Source organism: Neoarius graeffei, chromosome 15 (assembly GCF_027579695.1).
Source record: "Neoarius graeffei isolate fNeoGra1 chromosome 15, fNeoGra1.pri, whole genome shotgun sequence".
NCBI lineage: Eukaryota > Metazoa > Chordata > Actinopteri > Siluriformes > Ariidae > Neoarius > Neoarius graeffei.
In genome coordinates, this window is record NC_083583.1 from 73,761,540 (window position 1) to 73,782,769 (window position 21,230).

The following is a 21,230-nucleotide window of genomic DNA, read 5'->3' on the forward strand; positions in this document are numbered from 1 at the left end:
ATCTCAGTCTCATCTCTCTTAGCTTAATTCCCAAGCTCTCCACATGTGCTGTCCCTCTGATGTGCTCGTTCCTTATCCTGTCCAACCTCCCATCAAAAACCTTAACATCCTCAACTCCGCCACCTCCAACTTTGCCTCCTGTTAGAGGTCTGCGCGGGTCGGATTTTTCAGTCCCGCTCCCGTCCGCGCCCGCATTGTGCAGTCCCGCTCCCGCCCGCGCCCGCAAAGAATTATGATTTTCAGTCCCGCTCCCGCCCGCGCCTGCCATATTTTGTCCCGCTCCCGCCCGCAAATCCCGCATGATGCAGACGTTCGCGTTATTTCTCAGGAAAGTTCTTGTCTTGACACAGCGTGATGGTGCCCCGCCCCCTACTTTGAGTGGATTTGAGCATAAATATCTACAGCTCACGCTCACGTTTGTTATTATTTACCTTGTTTCTGAGTTCGGAATGTTGAAATGGCAGCATGTAGACCTAATAATAATAATTATTATTTAAGTAGACTAATCATTTAAGTATGCGCTCTCCCGTGATGCGCCTCCTATGAATAATTAGTGTGAAAGGAGAGATGGATCGCACTCTTGAACTTATTCTTTTAGTTACATTTCTTTTCAGTTGTTTTTAGCAACAGAAGGAGACAAACGTTTCGGCTGTTGCCTTTGTCAGTGTCTCTAATAATAATAATAATAATAATAAACAATAAAAAAAGACAGGCGAGCACGTAATTCCAAGTGGAAATTTGGTATATTTATTGTTCAGCCATACAAAACATTAGGCTAACCCAGTTTACATTTGTAAAGCATTTCTAACTAAAATGTCTGATTTCAGGACTCTTGACTTTTTAACGGTAAATTAAAAATTGCTCTTTTTAAAGCAGCACTTACTTTTGAAGCACTGTGAGCTTCAGTAAAGGAGCTCTGCTCTTCTGCCATGATCGGAGATCTCAAACACGGAAGAGGAAAGGAATCGGAAACGTATGAGAGTTATTTATCCTCTCCTGGATCAGAATCAGAATTCTGATGACCAGCTCATCTAAGGCCAAGTTTACATTAGACCGTATCTGTCTCGTTTTCTTCGCGGATGCACTGTCCGTTTACATTAAACCGCCTGGAAACACCGGGAAACGGGAATCCGTCAGGGTCCACGTATTCAATCCAGATCGTGTCAGCTCCGGTGCTGTGTAAACATTGAGAATACGCGGATACGCTGTGCTGAGCTCTAGCTGGCGTCGTCATTGGACAACGTCACTGTGACATCCACCTTCCTGATTCGCTGGCGTTGGTCATGTGACGCTACTGCTGAAAAACGGCGCGGACTTCCGCCTTGTATCACCTTTCATTAAAGAGTATAAAAGTATGAAAATACTGCAAATACTGATGCAAATACTGCCCACTGTGTAGTTATGATTGTCTTTAGGCTTGCCATCCTTCCACTTGCAAGTGGTAAGTGATCTGCGCTGGGATCACACACACAGCGGCTCAGTCCCGAATCACAGCTTGTTCACTTCACTCGCGCGCTCTGTGAGCTGCGCAGGGCCGGAGTGCGCACCCTCCAGAGGGCACTCGCGGTTCAGGGCGGAGTGATTTGGAGCGCAGGATGCCTGCGGAGCCGAGCGTATCCGTGTATTGGTGTTGCTGTGTGCACACTAATCGTTTTAAAAACGTTAATCTGATGATCCGCTGATACGGTCTAATGTAAACATGGGCTAAGGTGTCATTGAGGCATCATGTTAGTGTGGGTCACTGGAGGCTGGGTGTGAACGGCGAGTCATTAGAGTGATCAAAGGATTGCCCGTTAGGGTGATCAATGACAAATTTAAGATGCCATTCCTCACTCAATCTGGCAATCTGACTCTCTCTGCAAATTTAGGCATCTTAAAATGTTTTTATTAATGCCAAATAAAATATCCAGCACAAATTATATATGATAGACATAAATTAATAATTTATAAATTTTATTTTAAACACGTTTTTAGTTAGCGGGACTGCAGCTTATCACCGCTCCCGCCCGCGCCCGCATATGTGCACTCCTGCTCCCGCCCGCGCCCGCAATGAGCTTTCAAAATTTGTCCCGCGCCGCACTGCTTTGCGTCGGGTCCCGCGGGAGTGCAGGGCTCTACCTCCTGTCTCTTCGTTAAGGGTCCGGTCTCCAATCCATACATCACAGCTGGTCTCACTACTGTCTTATACAGCTTACCTTTCACTTTTGCTGGGACTTTCCGATCACAAATGACTCCCGAAATCCTTCTCCAACTGCTCCACCCTGCCTGCACTCTCTTTCTCACCTCACTATCGCAGCCCCCGTTTTCCTGCACAGTTGACCCCGGGTACCTGAATTCACCAACTTTCTTTACGTCTACTCCTTGCATCTTCACTACACTCTCATCCCCATTCATGGATACGACACAAAATTGTGATGCAAAAATACAAAAAAATTTGTGCACCCACAGATTGTACCCACCAAGTCTGGTGTGATTATTATTTTTTAAAATAACTATTTCACATTCCATTACCCTTCAGTTGTGAACTGAGTGAATGATGGAGTTTTCTAATAGTGACGAAAGGACAGTAATTATCTACATTCTCTGAAGAAAGAGAAAGTTTTGGGTACTCTGGTTGTTGGAATGGAGAGGACACCAGGGAGCGGTGAAGCTGAGAGACGGGATGTTGGGCAACAAGATTAATGAGCTGCTCAGCCATTTTTCCTGCTTTTTTTCCCTACTTGTCGTTCTATCGTGTGACATCAGTAGAACTCAGTGGAACCTGTATTTGTTTGGTCAGGTAATCATTCTCCCACGTGAAATTTCACAACAGTCAAGATGGATTGGAATTTATTTTTTCATTGTACAGAATTTCATTTTTGGTGTGCAAAGACTAGAACATTATTAATAATAATAATAATAAATTTATTGATTTAATTTAATTATTTATATAACACACATATTTAATGACCTGCCTGATTTCACCTGAATATTTCATCCCAAAATTTGGACTTGGTATGCAGAGGACTGCAGGCAGGTGGCTGTAATGTTCTGGCTGATTGGTGTATCGATACTTTCACACATGTGGCACAGATATAGCAACCAAACCTGTACCAACCTACCCCAGTTTCCTCGAACAAAAAATTTCTGTAGGCTGTTTGGTGCTGCCACTTTTTTTCAACACGGCAAAAAGATATTGAGTATAATTTTGGTCCAGTTTCGAGTAGCAATAAACGAGACCAAAAACGACCTCGTAACATTAAAAAAACCGCCCATGATGATGGAGCGCATGCTTTTATTCCTCCACCGACACTCCATTCATCACATCAGCCTGCCTAACCTTGCATTAAATGAACAGCACAGCAGCGCGCGCGCCAACCGAAGACAAATAACACTCGCCGTGCACCGGAGTGTCGGTCAGCGGGAAGCAGTGCCCTCCACACACACACACACACACACACACACACACACACACACACAGAGTGTGAGAGATACCGCTCTCATGGGATCATTTAAACAGATCATAATAATAAACACTGGGCTTCTATTAAGGGGTGTGTGTGAAGAAAACAGAAAAAAGGGGAAACAAACAGGAAAAAAGAAAGAAAGAGAAGAGAAAGGAGATATGACAAATAAAAAACGAATGGTGAGAACGACAAAAGAGAATCTGAAACAGAACAGAAAAGAAAAAAATAAAGAAATAATGCCAAAGGGAGTGTATTTATATGAGTGGAAAAGAGGAGGAGAGCAAGGGGAGGATGGAAATGATGAAAGAAAAAGAAAGTGGGCAAGAGATGGAGGGAATATGAAGAAAAAAAGACAAGAGGAGAAGAAAAAATGACAGACAACGAGAGAACATGCTGGAGGAGGGGGAGAGAGAGACAGATGGGGAAGCGATAGAGAGAGATGGGGAAAGAGAGACACAGATGGGGAAGAGAGAGAGAGAGACACAGAGATGGGGAAGAGATAGAGAGAGATGGGGAAAGAGAGAGAGATGGGGAAGAGATAGAGAGAGAGAGAGACACAGAGATGGGGAAGAGATAGAGAGAGATGGGGAAAGAGAGACCGAGATGGGGAAGAGAAAGAGACATTGAGACGGGGAAGAGAGAGATTGAGATGGGGAAGAGATGGAGAGGCGGAGAGAGAGATGGAGAGATGGGGAAGCGATGGAGAGAGATGGGGAAGCGATGGAGAGAGAGACAGAGATGTGGAAGAGAGAGAGAGATGGGGAAGAGAGAGAGACATTGAGATGGGGAAGCGATGGAGAGGCAGAGAGAGATGGAGAGAGAGACACAGATGGGGAAGAGATGGAGAGAGAGACACAGATGGGGAAGAGAGACATTGAGATGGGGAAGAGATAGAGACACAGATGGGGAAGAGAGAGAGAGACATTGAGATGGGGAAGAGATGGAGAGGCAGAGAGAGACAGAGATGGGGAAGAGATGGAGAGAGAGACACAGATGGGGAAGAGAGAGACAGATGGGGAAGAGATGGAGAGGCAGAGAGAGATGGAGAGAGAGACAGAGATGGGGAAGAGATAGAGAGAGAGAGACATTGAGATGGGGAAGAGATGGAGAGACAGAGACAGATGGGGAAGAGATAGAGACAGAGAGATGGAGAGAGAGACAGATGGGGAAGAGAGAGAGACATTGAGATGGGGAAGAGATGGAGAGGCAGAGAGAGCTGGAGAGAGAGACAGAGATGGGGAAGAGATAGAGAGAGAGACATTGAGATGGGGAAGAGATGGAGAGACAGAGAGAGAGATGGGGAAGAGATAGAGACAGAGAGAGATGGAGAGAGACAGATGGTGAAGAGAGAGAGAGACATTGAGATGAGGAAGAGATGGAGAGGCAGAGAGAGATGGAGAGAGAGACAGAGATGGGGAAGAGATAGAAAGACAGAGAGAGATGGAGAAAGACAGACACACAGAGATTGGGAAGAGAGAGAGATGCAGAGATGGGGAGGAGATGGAGAGAGAGAGAGACTGTGCTGTAAACCCGTTCATTGTATCCGCATTGTCTTTATTATTTGGCGTGTGAATGTTTGCGCTCGTTCCCGCGCGTGTAAAGGCTCTTCCTCTCGAATTAAACCTTGTTTGTTCGCTACCAATGCGGCGGAACGTAACGGAGAGCTCCTGTGTGTGTGTTTCGTTCGTTCGTTGGAGAGAAAGAGAGAGAGAGAAAGAGAGAGGGAGGTGTGGCCGAGCGTGACCGCTCTCACGCGCGAATAAAGCCCATCAAAAGCGCATTAGCCCCGTTAGCCCGCCCTCCTCTGCAGCTCGCGCCGCATAATTGTATCTGGCTGCAGCACGCGCTGCTCCGCCACGATAGCGCCGGAAAAGAGCGCGATGATGAATTGCTCCCCGGTCGGCGTTAGCCATGATGATAATTATTAATTTTCCCTGCGCTTGTCGTGTTGCTCGTGGGCTGGGCTCGACAGCACGCGCTCATCGCTTATCCTCGCCGCCTGTGAAGGCCGGACACTTCTGATGAGAAAGAAAGAAAAAAACAACAACAAAACGCTCGTGTCCTTTTTTCCTCTCGTGCTTTTTCCTTCTGTTTCTCTCGCGCTGCACTCACATGTCCCTGCGCTGCTTTGTTGAGCTGGAAACGCACGTGACTGTGCTGAGTGAAGTAGTAATAATAATAATAATAATAATAATAATAACAACAAAGGCTGGGACGTGTAAATTATTTTAAACGTATTGCGTGTAAAGTGTTGAGTAAATTATTCTTACAAAACTAAAATCGATGTCCGTTTGTGACACATTTATTAGTTTTAAATAACGAGTTGAATTCAATATTTGCTCGAATGGTTTAAAATTGATTTAAAGCTGTGAAGAAACCTCAGGATCAGCTGAAAGCCATCATGCTGTCAGAAGCAGATCCCCGTTATCCTCATCAACACTTAATATCTACTTGTGGAAAGATTTTTAAAGCCTTGAAGAGAAAACATTTGTTCTGATGTAGTCTTTATAAATCTTATTTTATTAGTATTCGAGCAGTTTCCCAGGATTCCCACCTCGCTGCCGTCGTGTTATGAGATTTAATTCTTTGAAATGAGGAAACTGTACGAGTATATGATGTGTTTTAATCTGCCTGCATGGCTGGACTCTTACCGTGTACCGTAAAATTACCGCACTGTTATACACACATGGAACTAATCTGTATATACACAGACTGGAGCTGGTGTAATAATGATAATCCTGTCCATCAGCATCATGCGAGAACTGTATTTAATTCATAAAGAATGATGTATTGTTTGAACTGAATAATTAGTTCTCACCTATAAAGATCCCTCCTCATATCAAAAAATCATTATTAAAAAAAAAAGGTTTTGTCGGACTAACATTAAATAAACACCGTAGCACTGAAAAGTTCTTCAGGGAAACAGAAATGCTGCTGGTTTACTTTAGAAAACAATTTCTGCCGTGTTTTAGTGTAAACATGCACACAGTGTAAATGCGTGCAGCACTAAAGATACACGCTTGTGTGTCGTAGTCAGTCAGTCCTGCGTCATCCTGACAGTATACCTGTGTGTGTGTGTAATTGTGTATGCATCCTGGGACGATTTGTCTGAAACGGATCAGATATCTGATCACATTGCGTTCCACCGTTCCCAAACGGGAATTCATTTTCTCAGTGTTACGAACACAAGGACTAAAAGAGCATGTGTGTTTGTGTGATGAAATGTACAGCCTCCAGCAAAGACTACTGGGACGCCTGAGCTAAAGCAGGTCACACTTTCATCAGGGGAATGCAACTTTGCAGCACACACACACTTGCACATGAAAATTGCACACGAATGCAAAAAGGGACAAAAGAGAAAAATTGCGCAGTACACTCACAAATATACAAAAATTAATTTCCCCTTTTTCTGTTGTTATTGCATACGTGTGTGTGGTGTTGTTGTTGTTGTTGTTGTATGCACATATGCAGCTATTATCTATATTAATTATACACACATACCGTAGATGTACATATTATATTAATGTATATTTACATTTTGTAGCAGCAGAATGAAGGAATACAGTGCTGCTCTCCTGTGAGAGAAGAGTGACTATCAATCACTCACACACACACACACACACACACACACACACACACACACACACACACACACACACACACACACACAGAGGCAGTGAAGCAGAACTAATAGCTTTTAATCCTGACACAGCTGACAACACCACACACACACACACACACACACACACACAAAGAACACAATCAGTGAGAGGCAGAGCAGGAAGAGAAGAATAGGTGATGAGATGAATGGGCGTAATCTCACACATATTAAAAAAAAAGACAAAACTGAAATGAAATCAATAAGTTTTGACCCTCAGTAAAGTTAATTAAAAAAAAAAAACACTTCAAAATAGTGTAAAATGTCTCATATTTTCAGTGCCATGTAAATAAGATAGAGCATTTTAACGAAGGGTGTTTTCACGTCGTCCTTTTTAAACGAGTCAAACTCTTAAAGTGGACCAGCAGAAAAGGGACTCTGTTCTTTTTGCATTCGAGCCATTCCACCGAATCGGTGCCATTTCCGTCCCTAGAAAATTATATGTATAAATGCACTTTAAAATACATTTCCTTATTACGCAGGATGTCCTGCACATTGATCTGATTTCAAATTTAAGATATATATAATTGTAAGGATTAATAAAAACTACCTAAAACACTGAAAAATAGCATGTATTACCTGTCCCCGCACTCTAACTTTATACTTAACTATGAAATATTATGATTAAAATCCTTCAGAAACAGTATTTCTTTTGCACTGTTGTGTGACTCCATATCCTATCCATGGTTTAAATATATTTTTTTCATAAGAAATCCACAATATCTTAGTTAAAATACACATTTTAGTCATGTCCCTGGGTTTTCACTCAGTCCTGTTACCCAAACATATTACCCCATCTGACAAATTTGGAACATTCCATAAATCACATGCTCAACAGGAAGTTACATCAGATTTGTTTATTTTAAAAATACAGATTTTTGGTAAATCACTAAAATGTGCTAAGTGTGATCATGCTATTAGCGATGACGCCATGTGGCTTAATTCCATGTATTAGCTAATCCTAGGCTAAAAACTCAGTCCTGTTACTTTCAGTCCTGTTACTCATATAAAGAGTATGCAGCCATCTTTGACTTCTAAACCTTGTAAAAAAAATAAGTAACGTAGCCTGAGGTTGACCCATTTTGAATAGTTAAATATGTGTGTTATTACAATCAGTGTTGAAAAGATATAACAAATTAAGTTTAATTTGGGAGTGGTACAACAAACAAATGGCACCCATTCGGTGGAATGTCCCATTCATATTGCGAGTTCATTTCAAAGGGGACTCGGGTCTCTTTTTGGTCCACTGATGTGGTCTCGGTCCTCGTCCTGTTCACATTATAGTTCCTCGGGAGCTCTCAGACCTTTAACCCCCCCAGTGTCCCAGTGCAATAGTATGTGATCTGCGTACGGCAAGCCTAGAGGACTAAAACACAATGGCAAAAGGTAATGTGAACCTGGAGCACTTTGTGTTCACAATACACAGGTTAAACGAACTGCAGCGTGGACTGGAAGCCAGCTGACGTGAGACGCCTCCCGAGGGGTCCGAGTTCATCTGGAGTGCTCACACACGTGCAAAAAACGCTCTAAAAACGGGCTAAAAGGGTCCAAGCGTGAAAACACCTTAAGTTCTTTCAAAAGAACGTGTGCACTGAACTAACTATAGTGACGTAAAAGCATTTCTTGAAAGTTTGTTCATCTCAATTTTAATATGTTTGAATATAATTAAAGACAAATATTTTATTACTTTTAGCTTTACATTTATGTGAATGCCCCCCCCCCCCCCCCCCTCTCTCTCCAGGCAGTGGTGGGTTATTTTGATATTTTTTTTGACCGAGACTGCATGAACAAGGTAAGTTTAGTTTAACAGCAAACCAATTACAATTACACTCTCATGCTTTTCCTGTCACACCCGAGGTGATTTTTTTTTAACACACTCAGCATTCACCGTCCTCCATCAGCCAAACCGAACAGAAATAAAACCAGACCGTGCATTCACAGCATTTTTGATTTTGCAGCATACGCTGCTCCCTTTCATGTTGATTAGTAAATATAATTTTCATTCTTACAGTGAATACTCGTATAAAGAGTCATTTTGATCAGAATCAGTTCTCTGAGATTCAGAATTAGTTTTGTGTTTTCACATATAAGGAATAACACAATTGTTTCTTGATGTTATACAAAAATAATCCATGTCATGGTGATGTGATACGGTTACCACCATGCAGTGGATTATTTTCATATAGCAGCATGACCCGAAAGGTGTTATTCTGCTTATAACACAGCAGAGAGCCAGTTTAGTAATGAACGACACATCACGATTATACATTTTACTTTTGATAAATAACAGCTGTGTATTTGGGCCATTTTCAAAAAATTGTACCAATTACGGTAAAGAAATGAAAAAAAATGTTGTCACTCTTTCTATAAATGTACAAAAAAGATTGCTTATTGATTAAAATCAAGTCCTACTAATCAGCAAAGCTAGATTCCTATTATTTTTATGAAAAAATAAATTTTTCTGAAATTGTGGCTTTCTTTACCGTTACCATACCAAAAAAGCTTTTATTATATTTCATCTGGTACACAATGACTTAAAATATTTTAAATTCAATTCTATTTGCCTATTTGGCCTAGCCTGGCAAGCCAGACTAAATGTGAATATTTAGTCTGGTCTCGGTCGTAGACATTTCCGAAGGGTGTGGGAGGAACAACCCGTTGTCTTTCAAACTGTCTCTGTGCGTATAGGCCAACGCTCTGACCAATCAGTGCAACAGTGACTGTGACATAGTCAGAGCGACAGAAAGGTAGCCTAGTAAACTAGACCCACCCGCCTAGCGGCCAAAAATATTTTTAGTCTGGCTTGCCAGGCTCCATGTTTCAACGAAAACTCCAAGTCTAATTCTTCTAAAACTGATTCCAAAGCGGAGTCAAACGAGCGCTGTTCAATAGCCGTAGCCATCTTTCCTGTTGTGCTTTCTCCAGCGTCGCGCAGCCTTGTCGTCACTCCTGCAAAAGCCCGCCCAAAGAATCCAAACAAAAACCTTGCGTTGTGATTGGCGGGCACGATTTGATGTCCGGGGTGTGTTGTTGATATGGTCCGAGGCTAGACCCACTTGTAGGCAAAAATATTTTTGGCCGCTAGGCGGGTGGGTCTAGTTTACTAGGCTATATTTGGCCCGGAAGTCTAGAGAAAAACAGACATTTATGCATGATTTTCTCTTTACCGTTACCAAAGTTTCTTTACCGTTACTAGGAATGGTAACGGTAAAGAAAGTATATGGTAACGGTAAAGAGGTGTCTCATTCTCTTACAACACAGCATGACAGTTATGCTTTCGAATAATTGCTCATATTTCATCACTCAAACTTAATCAACAACTACAAATAGCTTCTATTTGATCACTGATGTCTATAAGATGATATGTGGCATCACGGTAAAGAAAGTATATTTGCGTGGCATGAGTAATTAATGAAATGTTTTGCTCACCTTTCAGCCTCCACTGCCTCAAAAAAATTCAAAATGGAGTCCCAACATCCTGGCACTTCAGGATGTCGAACAGCTCCCTCTTTAGCAAGCACTAGGAACTAATTATTTTCAAAAATGTTTTTGGGTAACGGTGAAGTAACACAACAATATTTTTTGAATTTATTTAAAAAAAACAAATCAGATAACGTACTTGTAGCGCTTTTAATGTGTGGGTGGAGCACAGAGGACGGCAGGACAACGCTTCGAGGCAGAGAAGGCTATTTATTTCCATAACTTTTCAGTCTTCTGTGGCATAAGCCCATACATACACACACACACTCTGCATCTGGTCCCGGGTTGCGCTCCCTCTGCTCTCTCTCTGCCTCCTTAAATAGGGAGCGGTTACTGGGAAAACACACACAAAACACAGGTTAACTACCGTCAGGTGTAGCGATTCTGCCACTCACCTTCCCTGGCTCCGCCCTCCTGTCACAGACCGGCGCTTGACCACGCCCCCGCTGCCACAGTACTCAATACTTTTGTTTAAACACCTAATTAGTTATTTTTGTGAAAAATGAAATTTACTCCTGAGTAAGTTCAAGAATGTAAGATATATTTATGAATAATTAGTTTTTGCATTGGTAACGGTAAAGAAAAATGATAACATAAATCACTCTTATTTTTCTTATTAAATAAGATAAAAACTTCAGTATGAAAATTTAGAGAGGTTTTTATTGTCTATGCAGTTATGTGAATCATTTTTCAATTAAACCCCTCTGTTCTGATGAGAAACTGAAAAATAAGTGAAGACTTCTTCTTTACCGTAATAGGTACATTTTTTTTGAAAATGGCCCATTTATGTCCATGTGAATGAGCTGATAACATACTAGAGTGAGTGCATTAGTATAAATATATAATATGTTTATCACAGTCAGAACCACAGTCAGAGCTGCTGTCATAGAAAATTAATCCACACCTTCGGATTCGAGAACTCAACCAACTCAACTGTGTTATAATGGTGTTGTTTGTTTTGGGTTTTTTTTTTAATCAGAATTGGAACTTGTTTAGGCCCTGTCCACACGGCAACGGATTCGGGTGAATCCGATAAAATTTTTTATCGTTTCGGCCTGGCGTCCACACGGCACCGGCGTTTTGGGTGCCCCAAAACGATATTTTTTGAGAACGGTTTCCAGAGTGGAAAAATCTGGCAACGGCACTGTTGCGAAGTCGTCTGGATAAGTAGAACGGATTTGTTTACGATGACGTCACAACCACATGACCAGAACAAGCAGCACTCACTTATTCACGCCGGGTAGAAGAAGGGGTTTATGCACATGCGTCCTACTTCTTCTATTGTTCTGGTGTCTCCGATGGGACCGTCTTACAGCGTATGTAGAGGTGTGGCATGTGTATTGCATCATTTTCAGCAAGCGTTGCGTTGCCATATGTACCTGATATTTTACTGATCCGTTGCCCATGTGGACGCGATATTTTTTTTACCCGCAAAAAAAAAATCTCGCTGCCATTGTCGTGTGGATGTAGCCTTAATCAGACTCATTATCAGTCTCAGGCCCTGTCCACACGGCAACGGATTCAGGTGAATCCGATAAAATTTTTTATCGTTTTGGACTGGCGTCCACACGGCACCGGCGTTTTGGGTGCCCCAAAACGATATTTTTTGAGAACGGTTTCCAGAGTGGAAAAATCTGGCAACGGCGCCATTGCGAAGTCATCTGGATGAGTAGAACGGATTTGTTTATGATGACATCACAACCACATGACTAGAACAAGTCATCACGCCGGGTAGAAGAAGGGGTTTATGCGCATGCGTCCTACTTCTTCTATTGTTCTGGTGTCTCCGATGGGACCGTCTTACAGCGCACGTAGAGGTGTGGCATGTGTATTGCATCATTTTCAGCAAGCGTTGCGTTGCCATATGTACCTGATATTTTACTGATCCGTTGCCCATGTGGACGCGATATTTTTTTTACCTGCTAAAAAAAAAAAATCTCGTTGCCGTTGTCGTGTGGATGTAGCCTCAGAAATGGTTTGGTCAGAATCAGTTTTGATCGGAATCTTAAGAAGTAGAACAACAAATTTAATCAGTTTTGATCGGAATCTGAATCAGAATTGGTTTAATCCGGTATTATGTCCATTTCCAGGTGATGTTCTCTACATCTCCTCACTGCACTAAGACTCACTGGAAGCAGACAGTCTTCTTTCTAGAGAATCCAATCCCCGTCCAATCAGGTTTGTGAAACAGGATCATAATAATTCCTTTTTCTACAGTTTTACAGAAACATAGAGACCATTACGTTAAGATAAAAAACAATACACTGGTTGGATAGACTGTGTTAGAAAAAGTACTGTGAAAGGAGGATTTAAAAAAAACATGCATTTTGTAACACATACATTATCCCTTCCTGATTCCTTCTCTCTTTTTTTTTTGCGCATACACTACCGTTCAAAAGTTTGGGGTCACCCAGACAATTTTGTGTTTTCCATGAAAAGTCACACTTTTATTTCCCACCATAAGTTGTAAAATGAATAGAAAATATAGTCGAGACATTTTTCTGGCCATTTTGAGCATTTAATCGACCCCACAAATGTGATGCTCCAGAAACTCAATCTGCTCAAAGGAAGGTCAGTTTTATAGCTTCTCTAAAGAGCTCAACTGTTTTCAGCTGTGCTAACATGATTGTACAAGGGTTTTCTAATCATCCATTAGCCTTCTGAGGCAATGAGCAAACACATTGTACCATTAGAACACTGGAGTGAGAGTTGCTGGAAATGGGCCTCTATACACCTATGGAGATATTGCACCAAAAACCAGACATTTGCAGCTAGAATAGTCATTTACCACATTAGCAATGTATAGAGTGGATTTCTGATTAGTTTAAAGTGATCTTCATTGAAAAGAACAGTGCTTTTCTTTCAAAAATAAGGACATTTCAAAGTGACCCCAAACTTTTGAACGGTAGTGTATGTGCCACACTTAATGGATTCAGAGCTTCACACAAAACTAAAGCCTAGGTCACAACCAGACGTACGATTTTTTGGCCTTGCGATTTTTGGCGTTTCCCAAATCGCTGCGGTTTTTTTGTTCGTGGAGAAAGACGCACGTTGGCCGTAAGTTTGTCTTGCAACCTGAAAAAAACATAAGTGCCCGTAGAGTTTGTTTGACATGACAAAGAACCTCTGCGGCCGGTCTACGGCTCAAAAATCAGCACGTCACATGCGCGCCCTCCGTGCGTTTCTTGCGTTTTTTGCACGTAGACCGGCCGTAGGAGCACGTACGGCCGGTTGTGACCGAGGCTTAACAAGACAAAAACAAACTGAGTAAACAGCGCAATACAGTTTTTAGTGATCGTTTATTGAAATGGAAAAGATTTTCCCCACGCAGGTCACGTAGGTGCTGCATAACCTTTTTTCCAGTTTCCTATTGATTTAAAAAAAAAGTTCTCATGTTTTCATTTTCTTATTACATTTTCCGTGAGGATCTGAAACCATTCAGTGTGCAATATAATCTGCAATCCATTCAAATATGCAAAAATTTGCGGGGGCTTAAATACTTATTAAAAAGTAATAGTTTGGCACACTGTGCCCTGGTGTTGATTTTCTTTGGCAATGTAGAGGAATGTTAAAAATGGGATATTGAATAAAAAAAAAATTGTACACAAAACAGAGATGGTTGTGGACCTTCATACGTCATATAATAATGCATATTTAAAGTGCTAGTCTTAGGAAAATGACATCACCCCTGGAAATTATACCTTATAGAACTAGACATGTTCAATAGTTTACTGTCTAAATTGTATTTTAATACGAGACCGGGAACATGTTCTATTTAACCGGTAAAGTTTGACTCCTTGAGTCCGCCATTACACGAATGCGTTCCTGGTAAGTTATTGTTAATTCAAAGGAAGTGACATCATATGCGAAACGCTTGAAAGTTCGCGGCATTTCTGGCTTCATCTGCTTTACAAAGCGTAGCATGATTTTAACGATATTTTTTATTCCACAACAAAACTTGCCTCCTGAGAGGTGTGTTGTTCAAGGCTGTTCAAGTGTAGCTGATAAAAAAAAAAGTAGAATTTCGATCCGGTATAGCCCAAAGTCAGCAGGACACTTGTGGAATGAATGGGTTCGATTTGTACGGACAGAGAGAGGTAGCTTCAAGCCGAAAGGACGATTTGGTGTCTGCTCCATACATTGTAAAAAAAGATAAATTTATGACGTAGATTCACATCGAAGGATTTGAGCGACGTCTGGTACGCGGAGCAGCTCCTACCATCTGGAAACAGAAGTCAGAAGCTCCATCCCAAAGAGCTCACCGCCGCACAGGAAGTGTCCCGCTTGTGTTTAGCTGGTTGCTTGAATTTATTAGTTGTCCTTCATCAGATCAATAACGTTCTAAGGTAGTTTCTGTGACCAAATATAATACTGAGATAGATGACAGATAATTACTGATCTTTTAGCAAACGAAGCGCGCAAACCGAAACACGCTTACTGAGTCACTTCTTTGTCCTTGTTGTCGTCGAGAGCTTTACAAAAGAAGGTGGGGCGCATATGACGTCACACATGTAGCGCTGCTGACTAATAAATTGCTGCGATCTAATGGCAGACAAGCTTTTAGTGATTTTTGGAACAGAATTCAGATGCAAAAAATTTCTTTCTCGAACCAATTTTTTTTTATTTATCGGTGAACTTTACAACCCGTTTGAACATATCACGCACAGAAAACCCGGGATTTTATGATGTCATTTTCTTAAGACTAGCACTTTAAAGAACCACCAGTTAAAATAACCATTACGCACAAGCAGTGCTAAAGTAAAAAGTAATTCTGAAATGATTGAAAATATGGAAGAGATGCATGATTATACTGACCCCCTGCACAGTGAGGTGATGGAGCTTTGGGAAGGTTTCAGCTGAATGGCTGTGTACCATGAATGAGAATGGTGTGAATGGACATCATGTGGCTTTCTTCCCAATGCACTCTAATGGCAGTGCAGCAAAACAACAATGGAGCAAAGCAATGGTAGTGTGACTGTATTCAGAGGACAGATGGGGAAATTAGTGAATTAGATGATATTTGTGAAAATGAACTGATTCAAGCAGAACTGAAAGGAACCTAAAGAAACTGAGTAGTGTTTGAAACAGTTGCCCCAAGAATGGAAAACTCAAACAGATCATAGGGCGAGGGATATGGTCACGGGGGTAAAAGACTCAAGGTCTTAGGCACTCAATCAGTGCGTTTACATGCACATCCAAATCGAGCTACTGTCGGTAATCGAGCTAAGGGTCCCAGCAGGGGTGCCAGAGAAATCCAATCCTACATGCACACAAGTTAATCGAGCTATTGTGTGAGGTACATTGTGCACCCGAGCCACAGGTGGCGCTACACGCCCCATCGTGTTGGTACACTTCCAGTTGTCGTCATGAAGAAGAGCTATTCAAGAGTATAAACAAAGTTATCAGCAGTGTTGCCAGATACTGCTGACGTCTTCCAGCCCAAAACGTTCAAATCCGCCAAAATGCACTTAAAACCGCCCAATCTGGCAACACTGGCAGTTCTGTGTTCACAAGTTCCGTGTTCAAGCTGTTAGGCTTGCTCTAACAGACTGTATGGCTACAAACTGTCCTGCGCAGACCACTGTTTTGTAAGACAACTTATTTTGCACAATTGTATATTTTTCTAAAGTCCATTTTTTGCTTACAAAAATTTATTTTTTTTTGCTTACAAAAATATTTTTCTAAAGTTGATTTTTTGCTTACAATTTAAAGGTCCCATGGCATGGTGGTTTGTTGATGCTTTAAACGGGCTCGTGGAGGTTTCCGGATGTTATATCCGCAGCCTTTCTCGAAATGAACCCTCGGCACGTAGATATAGCCTCCTGGGAGAAAGCCCCATTTCAGCGCTTTTCCCAGTGCGTCGTTTTGCTAATGAGAAGCAGGAGGCGGGGAAGGGTAGAGGGTGGGGGCGGGTCTTATCATTCATATTCATGACATGTAAACGTTACCTCTGATTGGCTAACAGCACTGTGACGCTATCTCCAGTGGGTCAGAACAAGCGGATGTGGGTGTCTTACTATGGCGAGAGAGAAGGAACAAACCGCGAAGGGAAAAATACCGCGCGCTGACGTCATTAAGGTGCGACGCGAGGAAATAAAATAAATTCAACAAATGTTTGGGTTTTTACTGAACAAACAAACAAATAAAATGAACGAGTGACTTAAAAAAAAGAATGTGGGTGTCTTTGTAAGAACTGTTTTGATTGGCTATTATAGCAGAGCATGCTGCATGCTTTTTGGTTTTGTAGCGCAGAGTACCTGGCTAACTGCAGGAAGCAGTTAGCTGCACAGCTAATGTAGCCATTGCAAGGCTAACGTGGCACCGATTTTAAAACACGGCAAAACGACTTAACAGTTGTACACTTACTTGTTCGGTGTTTGTGGCTGATGCGGCAGGGATGCTTGGTATGGACCCAGGCTTCAGTGACAGTTGATGTGCAAAACCTGCCCTGTACTGTCCCAAGTTGTGGAAACATTCATCAGGAAAATGCTTCCGACAAACATACACCGTCTTAGGTAGACTCGACGGCGTATTATTGGAGTAAATAAAATTAAGCCACTGTGTCTTCAGGGGCTCTCCCGTCGGCAGTAAAAACAGACTCCTTTCTGTGTTGTCACATCCATGTACAGCGCAACTTCCATGTTTGGTGGCAACTTTTGAGCTGGGCGGGCAATCCATACAGTGGGTGGGAATCCAGAGGGGGGGCGTGGGGATCATCTCCCTTGCTGACGTAGGCAAGGGAAGAGTTTATCAATGCGCCGTTTTGACGCGCCATTCTTAAATGTTGGGCATAGTTTGGTTTACACATTATGAAATTTCTAGCCACTGGGGTGACTTAAGAAGGTCAGAGGAACTCATTTTAACGTTAAAAAACCTCAGAAAGTGAAAATTTCATGCCATGAGACCTTTAACTTATGTCTTAATAAACACACAAAAAGTTCAATTGTTTTGTTTTTATTGACATTCTTCAGATGTTGGACATATATACACACACACACACACACACACACACACACACACACAAATACTTGTTTATGTACACAATTCACAGCTATGCAACAGCTGTACAGATGTATTTGGTGATACAGTAAGTGAGCTAAATTTTAACAGTGCAAACAATGCCACAAAAAGAAAAGATTCATGCCGTTGTCATGCCGACCGAGGCTGTTGTGTTTCCCGCTTGTGGTCTCATCACTCGTCACTTCCGGAAGGGGCAGTGCTGAAGTAAGTAGCTCAAATACATAGCTCGATAGGGTTTACATGCACTAAGTAGCTCGGCAGAAATCGCATAATCTACCGTAGGTCATGTAGCTCGATTCCGAGAAATCAAGTTCGGTTCAATTTCAGCCGAATTAAGGTGTATACATGGCATTTTGAACTTCGATTTCAGTCGAGCAATGGGAGAAATTCGATTCTCTCTATGTGCATGTAAACGCACTGACTTTTTCTCTTTTATGAATAATTTTCAATTCAGAGCTGTTTTGGCGACACAAGGAGACCTACACAATATTAGGCAGGTAATTTTAAAGGCACAGCTGATGGGTGTATAATTAAAGATACTGAGTAACAAGTTTGCAGATTTTTTTTTTTTTAGCCTGCTTGGTATTTTTCATTTTGTTGCTCTAAAACAGCAAGTGGGAGCCATTTTTAAAAATTTAGACTGGAAATAAATAACTGCAAACCATAATTTTATAACTGCTTATATATATTTAATAAGTTACTCATATACAGTTGTAGGTGCATTTGGGTAATTGAGTGATCAATCTCATTAAATCTGAAGGTTAATAATTAAAATTGAATCAGTCTCATTTGAATCATACCATTGAATCGTTTTCATTGAATCAGTCTCATATTATCATTAAATCACTCATGGAATCAGTCTCATTAATTAATACCATTAATTTTGGTGCTTAATAATAAATTACCAAACAGCTAAATTATGGTATTCCAATTATGGAGAATTATGGAGAACAAAGGAATTAGCCTTGTGTTGCTAAGCTGAGACAAAGGAATGCTAGCTAAGGTGTGTTTGTGAGTGGCCACGTGGCCTGAACAAAGAGTTAGCCTGTGTGTGGCCTGAACAAAGAGTTAGCATGGATTGCTAGCTAAGGTGTGTTTGTGTGTGTCAGGCCTGGTGAGGCCTGGAGACCATGTGTTTGTGTAGGCCTAGATTAGCCTCGTGTGGCTAAGCTAAGACAAAGGGAAGCTAGCTAAGGTGGGTTTGTGAGGCATGTGGCCACGTGTGGAGGCCTAGATTAGCCTTGTGTTTAGTTAAGACAAAGGAATGCTAGCTAAGGTGGGTTTGTGTGTGTGGGGGAGGACCACCACGTGGTATGGCCTAGCAAAAGAAAGGCTAGCATGGGTTGCTAGCTAAGGTAAAGGAATGCTAGCTAAGGTGTGTTGGTGTGTGTGGGGGAGGACCGCCACTTGTTTCTAAGACAATACACTTAGCTTTGGATGCTAATGGGACAAAAGAAATTAGCCGTAGGCTAATTTCACTAGCTTATAACAGTACTGAATCCACTGAAACCTTGATAAGGTCAAAATGTGTGATAATGAAATTAAAGTGTTAGTGAGGAATAAAGAGAAGCATGCACAGCCTATCTATTAAAACAACTGAGAGATTAAAACAAAACAATAATCAATTCAACACTCTGCGTGTTTACAGTGTAAACAATTAAACCGTTCCTGAGTTTAAATTCACACTACTTCAATAAAAGCTAATTCCTAAGACTAGGTTTTTTATTATGCCCAAAAATGCCAGTCTTACTTCCGTATTTCGCTTCTACACGAGATTATGAGAAGATGTCCCGAGACTTTTGGAGTTTTCACCGTTGTGGAGATCTCCGTGAAGCACAGGGAATTTCTTGGAGAGGCTGAGTTCACAGGAGCCCGTTGAGACTTCTGTAGAAAAACAAAGAATTCTTGGTCCGACGCTTCGTAACTCGTGGGAAGGAAATCTTTGTAGAACAAGGTGCACAGCGCTTCAGTTAAAAAAAGGGTCCAGCCGCTTTCTCAACTTTGAATTAAACTGCTTTTGGGCGGCAGTCGTGACGTCACTTCTAATACGAATAAAACCGGTTGTAACTCGACTTGAGTTAAAGGTCGCGCAACTCTGGAGTCTACCTTGGCCAAGGGTAAGAAAGAAATCGCGCTAAATCGTGGATCTTGCAAGAAAGAGGTCTTTTTCTGGTTTGCTCGGGTGAACAGCCTCTTTGTGTCCGTGGACCGCTGGTCCCGAGACGGAAAGAGGAGGAAGCGGAAACATGTTCCGTTACTTATGCCTTCATGGTGGATGTGACGTTGGTGATCCCGCCCACGCGTGACGTAGGTCAACGCGGAAGTTGGCTGATGGGAAATGTAGTTTTTAAAGGGACCATACCTACACAGTTTCTTGCAAAGTATTCATCCCCCTTGGTGTTTGTCCTGTTTTGTCGCATTACAAGCTGGAATTAAAATGGATTTTTGGAGGGTTAGAACCATTTGATTTACCCAACATGCTGACCACTTTAAACGTGCACATTGGTTTTTTTATTGTGACACAAACAATAATTAAGATGAAAAAACAGAAATCTGGAGTGTGCATAAGTAACCCCCCCCCCCCCCCCCCCCCAAAAAAAAAAAAAAAGTCAATACTTTGTAGAGCCACCTTTTGCTACAATTACAGCTGCACGTCTCTTTGGGTATGTCTCTATTAGCTTAGCACATCTAGCCACTGGGATTTCTGCCCATTCCTCAAGGCAAAACTGCTCCAACTCCTTCAAGTTAGATGGGTTGTGTTGATGTACAGCAATCTTCAAGTTATGCCACAGATTCTCAATTGGATTGAGGTCTGGGCTTTCATTCGGCCATTCCAAGACATTTAAATGTTTCCCTTTAAACCACTCCAGTGTAGCTTTAGCAGTATGTTTACAGTAGGTTCATTGTCCTGCTGGACCCTGAACCTTCATCCCAGTCTCAAACCTCTGACCGACTCAAACAGGTTTTCCTCCAGAATAGCCCTGTATTTAGTGCCATCCATCTTTCCTTCAGTCCTGACCAGCTTTCCTGTCCCTGCAGATGAAAAATATCCCCACAGCATGATGCTGCCTCCACCATGCTTCACTGTAGGAATGGTGTTCTCAGGGTGTTGGGTTTGTATCACACATGGCGTTTCCCATGATGGCCAAAAAGTTCCATTTTTGTCTCATTTGACCAGAGAATCTTCTTCCATGTGTTTGGGGAGTCTGCCACATGCTGTTAGGCAAACTCCAAATGTGATTTTTTTTGTTTTGTTTTGTTTAAGCAATTACTTTTTTTCTGGCCACTCTTCCATAAAGCCCTGCCCACTCTGTGGAGTGTATGGCTTAAAGTGGTGCAATGGACAGATACTCTCATCTCCGCTGTGGATCTTTGCAGCTCCTTCAGTGTTATCTTTAGTGTCTTTGTTGCATCTCTGATTAATGCCCTCCTTGCTCGGTCTGTGAGTTTTGGTGGACGGGGCCTTCTCTTGTCAGGTTTGTAGTGGTGCCATATTCTTTCCATTTTGCTATAATGGATTTAATGGAGCTCCGTGGGATATTCAAAGTTTGGGATATTTTTTATAACCCAACCCTGATCTATACTTCTCCACAACTTTGTCTCTGACCTGTTTGGAGGCTCCTTGG

The 21,230-nt window shown here is 41.9% G+C and overlaps 1 protein-coding gene across 2 annotated transcripts in view; it reads left to right on the forward strand.

Annotated features, from left to right (window-relative positions):
- prmt3 (protein arginine methyltransferase 3) overlaps positions 1-21,230 on the forward strand; it is a 190,591-nt gene that overhangs the window by 150,434 nt on the left and 18,927 nt on the right. For both annotated transcript variants that reach the window (XM_060941852.1, XM_060941853.1), the window contains exons 14-15: positions 8,846-8,896; positions 12,675-12,762. In XM_060941852.1, the coding sequence (XP_060797835.1) occupies positions 8,846-8,896; positions 12,675-12,762 (139 nt within the window). The remainder of the gene's footprint in view (positions 1-8,845; positions 8,897-12,674; positions 12,763-21,230) is intronic.